Source organism: Vigna umbellata, chromosome 8 (genome assembly GCF_029865625.1).
Source record: "Vigna umbellata cultivar VRB3 chromosome 8, Vumbellata_1.0, whole genome shotgun sequence".
In the NCBI taxonomy this organism is placed as follows: Eukaryota; Viridiplantae; Streptophyta; class Magnoliopsida; order Fabales; family Fabaceae; genus Vigna; species Vigna umbellata.
Genome location: NC_142172.1, coordinates 43,224,288 through 43,234,089, shown reverse-complemented (window position 1 = coordinate 43,234,089; position 9,802 = coordinate 43,224,288). Strand labels below are relative to the sequence as shown.

General features: G+C 35.9%; 2 protein-coding genes and 1 pseudogene across 3 annotated transcripts; all 3 read left to right on the top strand.

Moving 5' to 3' along the window:
* Positions 1–1,293: 1,293 nt before the first annotated feature.
* Positions 1,294–3,194, top strand: LOC124835887 (PTI1-like tyrosine-protein kinase At3g15890). 2 transcript variants are annotated; one of them, XM_088096174.1, is made up of 5 exons: positions 1,294–1,619; positions 1,724–1,863; positions 2,011–2,088; positions 2,213–2,273; positions 2,467–3,194. In XM_088096174.1, exons 1-5 carry the CDS (start codon positions 1,564–1,566, stop codon positions 3,092–3,094), a joined length of 963 nt encoding a protein of 320 aa, XP_087952300.1. In that variant the 5' UTR covers positions 1,294–1,563; the 3' UTR covers positions 3,095–3,194. The 2 variants fall into 2 exon arrangements, with proteins under 2 accessions (XP_087952300.1, XP_047166876.1); XM_047310920.2 differs by having other exon boundaries at positions 1,299–1,619; positions 1,724–1,877; positions 2,011–2,273.
* Positions 3,195–5,032: 1,838 nt separating this feature from the next.
* LOC124835996 (carboxylesterase 1) lies at positions 5,033–6,284 on the top strand. The gene has a single exon (XM_047311049.2). The coding sequence runs from the start codon at positions 5,202–5,204 to the stop codon at positions 6,216–6,218; it is 1,017 nt and encodes a 338-aa protein (XP_047167005.1). The 5' UTR covers positions 5,033–5,201; the 3' UTR covers positions 6,219–6,284.
* Positions 6,285–7,308: 1,024 nt separating this feature from the next.
* LOC124835986 (carboxylesterase 1 pseudogene) lies at positions 7,309–8,586 on the top strand (annotated as a pseudogene).
* The last annotated feature ends 1,216 nt before the right edge of the window (positions 8,587–9,802 follow it).

Below are 9,802 nucleotides of genomic sequence, written 5' to 3'. Positions count from 1 at the left end.
AACCTGTCAAGGTTGAACGTAGGACTGAACCTTCTTGTGTAGGATATTTTTACTCACAAAAATAGGAGTTAAACAAATATATTATAATTTATAAATTATGATGAAAAGTGGAACGTAAAAAAAAATATTAGTTAAATATATTATAATTTATAAATTATAATGAAAAGTGGAACATGCCTGAAACATTCCTAAAAGTTCTCAAAACAAAAGACATGCCTTTATTACGGAATTTTTTACTCTTGTTGCAAAACCTGGTGTTGATCCGAAGTAGCAATGTCGAGATCGAGCGCGCGTCTAGTTCTTCGTGGTTTCATGGGGATGCCGCTCGATCCCACGGTGGGCGCCAAAATGTTTCGGGTAAATTGGTCTGAGGGTCGGTCGTCCTTTGCTCTCTTTTGATCTTCAATCATTTCCGAGAATGCAATCCACTTTATAAAAAAATGTCATTTTACCTGAACATCAATCAATCGTATATTTATAAGGTCTGTGGCTGGCAGGCTCATTGATTAACCATTAATATAATATATTTTTAGGTAATAAAACCCAGTAATCCATTATTAGTATCTATATTTGTCCATGACCATTAACTCCTATATTTTATATAATACAATATCTTTATCAATTTAAATTAAATTACACTTCTGCGTTAATTTGAACAATTTCTTAAAGAAGTATTTTCTTTATTTTCGTGCGGCCCAATGCTTATTATAATGAAGATGTAAAATTGACAGATTAACCTTAAAAAACAGGTTGAGATAACAAGAAGAAAATGATAATCTAAAAATTAATTATAAAATTGTTTTCAGTAATTTTATTTTAGAAAAAATTGTATTGCTTGCGTCAAACTCCTTGGACCGCAATTCTCATAGTACTTGTCCCAAAAGCACAATTATGGACTATTCTTTTCTTATTATGAACGAGCAATTGCTAACTGTCTCTGATTAAGACTTTTTGTCAACTAGTTACAAGCCTAACACAATTTACAGTTTCATTAGCTTTGTTTGACCGCTCTTAAATTGTTCTACTGAAAAAAAACTAAAGAATTAGCTATGCTTCGATTGCTTGCATCATTATCCTTTCATTAGATTTTTAAATTACCATTAATACAATTTATACAAAAGCAATTACATTTTTCTCGAAAAGGATATGATCTGAAATAAGATAGTTGATTTATTGAGAAAAGATAAAAAAAAAAAAAAGAGCGTAGAATAATTAAAAAAGTTGTAAAAATTTAACTCTTGAATAAAACGTTCAAGAATGCTTCTTCCGACAGGAATATTTATAAAAGTGTGACATTTTCAATGGAAATTTGGGTTGAGAAAAGCTTGTAAACACAAGCATACACCCATTTGATTATATAATACTCACTGAATTCGGTTTTGTTCAAAGTCCTTGACTTCCAAGGCAGCAGCCCTTTGTCGTCATCTTAATTCTTATATTGTTTCTTTGCATTTGCCGATATATTTTTGTTCTTTCCTCCCAAATCTATTTTTTCTCTTCTTCCCACTTCCCTCAAAAATTTCCATCAATTTTCCAGTTGTGAATTCCTAGAGAGACAAAGAAATGCAGTTTAAATGTTTCAGCTGTTTTCTCTGTGATAAAGAGCAATCCGAGATACAGTAAGCTTTCATCAAATTACTTCATGTCATGTCCACGAATTTCTGATGATGATCTCCTAATAATATGCAGATATTTTGAGTTGCGTATTTTACTTTTTCTGTAGAAACGAGAAGGAGAAGAAGAAAAGGGACTATCCATGGGAAATATACACCTTGAAGGAGTTGCTTCGTGCAACAAACAATTTCCATCAAGATAATAAGATAGGAGAGGGTGGATTTGGAAGTGTTTATTGGGGTCGAACAAGTAAAGGCGTCGAGGCAATTATATTCATACATATATAATATATTTCTTTAAAGCTTTGAGTGTATTTTATTCGTTTCTCGTAAACCTTAATTTGAGCTATTATGAGACATTTGTTTGTAATGCATTGTAATGAATGGAACTTTGCAGATCGCAGTGAAGCGGTTGAAGATGATGACTGCAAAGGCAGAGATGGAGTTTGCAGTGGAAGTGGAAGTACTAGGAAGGGTGAGGCATAAGAATTTGTTGGGGTTGCGTGGATTCTATGCAGGAGGTGAAGAAAGGTTAATTGTGTATGATTACATGTCTAATCACAGTTTGCTCAATCATTTGCATGGTCAACTTGCCAAAGATTGTTTGTTAGATTGGCCTAGAAGAATGAGCATAGCAATTGGAGCAGCTGAAGGCTTGGTGTATGTGTTCCTTTCACCTCTCATTAATCTACTTCTGCAACTCTTATCCTGATATATAGTTATCACAGAAAATTTACTTACTTCCATGTTTCACATATATTGCAATCCTTTTCTTTGAGATTATATATGATATTGAAATCATTAAACTTTGTGGTTTATATATATATATATGAGGTGTTTTTGTTTGGTTAAGGTATTTGCACCATGAGGCAAATCCTCACATCATTCATAGAGACATAAAAGCAAGCAATGTTCTTTTAGACTCTGAATTTGAAGCGAAGGTTGCTGATTTTGGGTTTGCTAAGCTGATACCAGAGGGTGTAAGCCATCTGACAACAAGGGTTAAAGGCACCCTTGGATATTTGGCTCCAGAATATGCCATGTGGGGGAAGGTTTCTGAGAGCTGTGATGTTTACAGTTTTGGGATTTTGCTTTTGGAGATTGTGAGTGCCAAGAAGCCAATTGAGAAACTTCAAGGCGGAGTGAAAAGAGATATAGTTCAGTGGGTTACACCTCATGTTCAAAAGGGTAACTTCACTCATATCGTTGATTCAAAATTAAAGGGACGATTTGATTTAGAGCAGTTGAAATCTGTGATCATGATAGCTATAAGGTGCACAGAAAGTAATCCAGAAAAAAGGCCTAGCATGGTAGAGGTCGTGGAGTGGCTCAAGGGTGGCATTGGGAGGAGAAAAAAAGAGATTCCAAATTTAATTCACACTAATGAAGATGATAAATATGAAGAAAACTATGGAGAGATTAGAAGAACACAGTCCAAGTTGAAAATACCAAGTGATGATGATAAACTTAGAATAAGATAAACTCTTGGTTGTTAGTGAAATTTATAATAATTCTTCTTAATCACGAAATCAGATGGATATTTAATATATTTGTCTTTCATAGTGTTGTATATTTTTACTATGCAGTCCTACAATTTTTATAATATATATATATATATATATATATATATATATATATATATATATGGGGTTACGCAAACTTTGAATTTATCGTTTTAAACATTTTTCTCCTCTCCAACTTCTAATTTAATGGAAGTATCCAAAGTGGCTCTGCTCTAGTGCTAAAATAAAAACCGTTAATACGATCATTTTAATTATGTTTTAGGTTTACACTCTTAACTAATAATAAGGAAAAATAATTATTAATAAAAATATTACTAACTAGAGTTTGAAAATATTGATAAACGTCTTCAATGAAAACCGTACGAGTGTGACAAAGAAGAATAGAAAAAAAAATATTTTAACGGAGTGAAATAAATAATGTTTTTAAAAATAAAATGCGACCGGAGATAATTTATTGCTCTAGCAATCTTGCAATCTTCTTGATTGTGGTGAGCGTTTTGATATTTTGATCCTAATATTCTTTTTATTTTGAATATTATAACATAAAATAATATGCGATTCCTATATTTTCATATTATTTTATTATTGAATTAATATATTTATTAATCCATGGACAATTCTACACAATTGAAATCAATACGCATGGTTGGATTTGTGTAACCGGTCTCAGAGTCGAAATCTCACCATCCTTATTCTACAGAGAAAAGAAATGAGTCTTAATGTCTCTACTTTTGTTGATGCCAACTTTCAATTATGTTAAAACATTATTTATGACTTTGTTTTTGTCCCGTAGCTATTTGCGAGCTGTTCTCAATTATCTTCAGGCCACAACAACAAACTCACCAGACCATGTTGCAAAAGCTCCGAGTAGACACCAGTTTCTTCACTTAGCCAGCATCAGATTCTACTAAAATTAAATAAATAATAATAGATATACACAAGCATCTCATTTGGTGGACCTACTTATTTCAATGGATCGGATACGAACAGTGTTCACCTATAACCCGCATGTAGAAAATCTTTTCAACTCATAGATATTCATTAGATACCCGCATAAAAAAATTCTCAGATTCTTTTCAACTCACAGATATTCATTAGATACCCATTTTAACCCGCAAATAGTTAAAATAAATTATGATTTTTAAAATATTCAAATTAATTTAATAAAAATATATATAATTTTCAAAAATAAAATTGGAACAATATTCAAATCCTTTATTTTATAAAAACAGTCCAAAAGTCCAAATTACTTTTTTTTATAAAGTTTTTCTTAAAAAATGGGCATGCGCAAAATTTTTCTTGAGGTTTTCTTTGCAGTAAAAAATAAAATAAAATAAATAAAAGCGTAAAAAGAAAACTAAAAAGGCTCGGGAAGCATACACAAGGAAGCCGTAAGGTGTCTGCAAAAGAAGATAGGGTTCGTTTCCTTCAGATAGATAAAAGGCAGCTGCTTTCTTCTTCCACGGGTGGATCTTCCATGGTTACCGCTAGCATTGTCATATCTGAAACACCAGTAGAACAAAATCCTTTCTTTCTCTTATTTTTTCAGAAAAGGCAGACCCTAAGGGTCGTTCTCGCTTTGTTCGCCGCCGTCCCTGCTTCGATTTCGCGTGGAATGGAACGTACGTTGTATTTAGACTGGAGATCTGTGGAGAGCGGCACACTCATCAGCACGCGAAGGACCGACGCCGTGAAATGGCTCTTGCGGCTGTTGCGCCGGCTAGAGGAAACCCATTGAACTTCATTTTTTTTTTCTCTCCTTCTGTGAGGGCAATGAGAATGAAAGAACAGTGTAGGAGAAGAAGAAGTGAGATTTAGGGTTCGGCACAAACGCTTGGAAAACAATTTAATGTAAAAAAGATAAAATTATAATTTTATTTTGCAAACGAAATATCTGCAAATACGAACCCGAACCCGACCCGTTAACTAACGGATATTAAAACACCGCGGGTACTAAATATATTTAGCGGATTTTACGGGTTTTTATGCCTTCTAAGATTTTCTTATTATATAACACTCCGTTTGAACTTTGAAGGAATCAATCAAAGAAGATTTTTTATCAGCCATGACACTGCACACAGTGTTTACTGCGGTCTCAGTGTATCTGATTCTCGTCCATGCATCAATGCTTGCTAACTCAGCCATGGATCCCTACAAAGCCCTCAACATCATCCTCAACCCAAACGGCACCCTCACACGCTTAAGCATTTCGCCGCAAAGCCCTCCCTCGCCGGATCCCTCGCTCCCCACACCGGTTCTCTCCAAAGACCTCCCCATCAACAAATTCAACCACACCTGGGCGCGGATCTACCTACCCCACAAATCACTCCATCATTCCCCCAACCCCAAACTACCCCTCATCGTCTTCTACCACGGCGGAGGCTTCATCTTCGAAAGTGCAGCCTCCACTTACTTCCACGACTTCTGCGTCAGAATGGCCCACACCACGCAGTCCGTCGTGGTTTCGGTCGACTACCGCCTCGCCCCGGAGCACCGCCTCCCCGCCGCCTACGAAGACTCCGTGGAGGCGCTGCACTGGATCAAAGCCTCCAACGACGCCTGGTTGCGCCACGCCGATTACTCCCGCTGCTATCTGATGGGGGAGAGTGCCGGGGGAAACATTGCCTACACGGCTGGTCTACGTGCGGCGGCGGAGGTTGGCAAGTTGAAACCGCTGAAGATTGCAGGGTTGATATTGATTCAACCGTTTTTTGGTGGGAAGAAGAGGAGTCCATCAGAGATAAGGCTTGCCGAGGACAACACTATACCTTTGCCTATCACAGATCTGATGTGGAATCTGTCGCTGCCCGTTGGCGTTGACCGTGATTACCCGTATTCAAATCCAACTATCAACGGTGGAGATAAGATTTTGGATGAGCTTAAGGTTCTTGGTTGGAGGGTTGCGGTGTTTGGATGTGAAGGGGACCCACTGGTGGCCCGCGAGAGAGAGCTGGTGAAATTGCTTGAGCATAACGGTGTGAACGTGGTTGGAAAGTTTTATGAAGGGGGTCGACATGGCATCTTTGTCGGTGACCCTTCCATGTCCCTCCAAGTCTTTCGTTTACTTAAAACTCTTCATTAGCTACTTTTTTGGTTGTTTTTTATGTTTTATGCACCCAATGTTTAATAAACCAAGCTATTTATATCATTCTTGTGCTCAAAAACCATTAAAAAGTAAAACCATAAAGGAAAACGGCCACAAAATATCACCTCATATTTGCAAGAAAAAAGTAGACAAATTGACCGATCTGGTCTAATTTGATTTTACTCATTTGGTTAATTTTTTTAAAAATTAGAATGTCACGACCTTACTAGGAGTCGTGATAAAAAGTTCATATGACTTCTAATTTTCCTAAAGTCGTCATAAAAAAGTTCAGATCACTTCTAATTTCGTAAAGTCGTCACAAAAAAGTTAGATCACTTCTAGTTTCTCAATTTTTACAAAACACTATATAATTATAAAGTCCTAGATCAAACATAATTTTATTTAAAATTAATCACACTTAAATAAAATCATATAAAATTAAGAAAGGTTGCATGCACGATTTCTATATAATTAAAAAATAATAAAATAATGAAAAATTAATAAAGGTGTTTAGTATAAAAGTTTTGAAGAAGTTGTGTCATCTATTTATTATTTTAGTTCAAATAATTATATATTTAAGTTTTATTTTCTATTACAACTTTACTCATTTTTGATTAATTTTAAGTTAAGTTGCGTTTGACCTAACGACTTTATAATTAATATGAAAGTTGTGTTTTACAATGACTCTAGTTTTATACAGTAGAAGTTATTTAATTAGATCAGACGGCTTCTTCACAATAAAATCATGTTTATATAAAATAACTTAATCCCATTTATTTTAAAAGCAATCCATTTAAATAATTTCTAAATCAAATTGACCCAACTTAAAAAATTTATAAAAATGTGCTTTTTATATTAAAAAACACTACTTTACAATCTATTTTTCGAAGTAATTTAATTATTAAAAAACTAGATTATTATATTTGTAAAAAAAGTTAAAGAATAAAATAATAAATATAAAAGAAGTATGGAAATTTGTTAATTGTGAAATTTAACAATATCCTATTTAAAATTCTCAATTTTTAGGAGAATAGCCTGAAACAAAAATAAAATATTAAATTTATCTGAGACCAAATTTATCTGAGACGAGGTGATTAGTTCATAAAAAAAACTCTAGTTATAGTGTGGAATAATATTTATAAGGAGTTTGTGAAGGGAACAGCCCTAAGAATTAAAGTCATAATTATCAAATAGGAGAGAAGGAGAATGTTTGTGTCTGGGCAAGTGGATCCCTTCCACCATCTGAAAATCCTCCCAAACTCAGACGGCACCATCACTCGCCTACGTGCAGACCCACACACTCATCCAACTTTCGATCCCACCCTCCCCATCCCCGTTCTCACCCAAGACACAACCATCAACCAATCAAACAAAACCTTCGCCCGCATATTCCTCCCACGTCCTGCGCTCCATAATTCCTCCACCAACCTCCCTCTCATCGTTTTCTTCCACGGCGGCGGCTTCATCCTATTCAGCGCCGCCACACACTTCTTCCACGACGCCTGCGTAAACCTCGCAAAAGACACCAATTCCATCGTCGTTTCCGTCGACTACCGTCTCGCCCCCGAACACCGACTCCCCACTGCCTATGACGACGCCGTCGAAGCGCTTCACTGGCTTAAATCCAAGCCACACGATTGGTTGAGAAACCACGCCGACTATTCCAACTGTTACCTCATGGGAAGTAGCGCCGGAGCGAACATCGCGTACCACGCGGCTCTACGTGTGGCGGCCGAAACTAGCTCTGATGGGATTAATTACCTGGAGCCACTTAAGATCCGAGGGATGATATTGAGTCAACCGTTTTTCGGGGCCACAGAGAGGGTTCCTTCTGAGATGAGGCTTGCGGAGGATCCGGTTTTGGCGCCGCACGTGTGTGACGTGCTGTGGGATCTGTCGTTGCCAGTTGGGGTTGACCGCGAGCACGAGTATTGCAATCCTCGTGGTGGCAATGGCGGCGTGATTTTGGAGAGAGTGAGGGAGCTGGGGTGGCGCGTGTTGGTGAGTGGGTGCCAAGACGACCCTCTGGTCGACCATCAGATTGGTCTGGCCACACTGGTGGCGGAGAAGGGCGTTCCCGTTCTGACGAACTTTAGTCTAACGGGATCCCATGGAGCTGAAGTTCGCGATCCTCTCCACCAAAACCGGCTCCATCACCTCGTTAAACATTTCATTGCTCCTCCTCCTCCCTCCATCCACAATTTATCACCTCAAAACTCTGCTTAACTAACCCCTTTCCTTTTTCTTAAGATCTATCCTTACGTTTTTACTCTTGCCATAATCTTATTTTTCTCTATCTTTCTTTCATGCTATCATGTATTTTTAAGTTTTATATGTAACCATTCACACGGAAATTTTACGTCAACACATTTTTTACTGCATAACATTTCTTATTAACATTATCTTAAGGTTGTCATATTTAAATTTGGGACGAAGAAAATAATAGGAACAATTTTAAGGAAACGTGTTTAATATATTATAAATTTTATAGGGACAAAGATAATATAAATGTCAATATTAGTGAAAAGGGGTTTGCTAACGCGCGTACGCCTGTTTTTCAGTTGGTACATTTTAGCAATGTGTACCGGGTTTTAGTAGACAAAAATATCTTTATATATCATGGATTCTAAGTTTTAAGGTTAAGGGTATTTTAATAATTTTGATTCTCAAAACTTAAAAAAAAAAAAGAAACCCCGAAATCCTTGCTCACCTCTCTCATTCCTCTCAATCATTTCTCTTTCATCTCTCTCACTCTAACCTTTTCTCTGTCATCCCTACTGTAGTCCCAATTGAAAAAATCAGAAACACCCTACTGTCTCTGTCATCCTACTGGAGTCTCAATTGAAAAAATCAGAAACACCCTACTGTAACCCCAATTGAAAAAATCAGAAACACTTGTCGTTAAACAATCTTACAAAAAAATGATTTTATAATGAGTTTTGATCTTATAATTTTTGTCTCATCTAATTTTATCCAATTTTCACAAGCATAAAAGAATTGGTAATTGACCTGGAAAAAAATCAGAAATACTTGTTAAACAATTTCTTACAAAAAATGATTTTATAATGAGTTTTTATTTTATAATTTTTGTCTTATCTAATTTTATCTAATTTTCACAAGCATAATGACATCAGAGGAATTGGTAATTGGCCTGGAAAAAATCAGAAACGCTCGTTGTTAAACAATTTCTTACAAAAAATGACTTTATAATGAGTTTTCATTTTATAATTTTTGTCGTATATAATTTTATCTAATTTTCACAAGCATAATTGACATCCGAAAGAATTGGTAATTGGCCTGGAGGGTTTTTTTTAGAGATGATGATTCAACATATGCAGATGATGAAATTAGAGAAATTAGTGAAGATGGTGAAATTGAAGAGATCTTGAATGAACCTTTGCCTGAAGGTGAATATGTCAATGACTCAACTCTTTACAAAGGCAAATTGTTTAAAGGCAAGTGTTTCTGATATTTTCAATTGGGACTACAGTAGGGATGACAGAGAAAAGGTTGGAGTGAGAGAGATGAAAGAGAAAGGATTGAGAGGAATGAGAGAGGTGAGCAAGGATTTGGGGTTTTCT

Coding starts and splice junctions, on each gene's coding strand:
- LOC124835887 (XM_047310920.2), top strand. CDS start 1,564: ATGCAGTTTAAATGTTTCAGCTGTTTTCTCTGTGATAAAGAGCAATCC. Junction 1,620..1,723: donor AAAGAGCAATCCGAGATACA/GTAAGCTTTCAT, acceptor CTTTTTCTGTAG/AAACGAGAAGGAGAAGAAGA. Junction 2,274..2,466: donor GGAGCAGCTGAAGGCTTGGT/GTATGTGTTCCT, acceptor TGTTTGGTTAAG/GTATTTGCACCATGAGGCAA.
- LOC124835996 (XM_047311049.2), top strand. CDS start 5,202: ATGACACTGCACACAGTGTTTACTGCGGTCTCAGTGTATCTGATTCTC.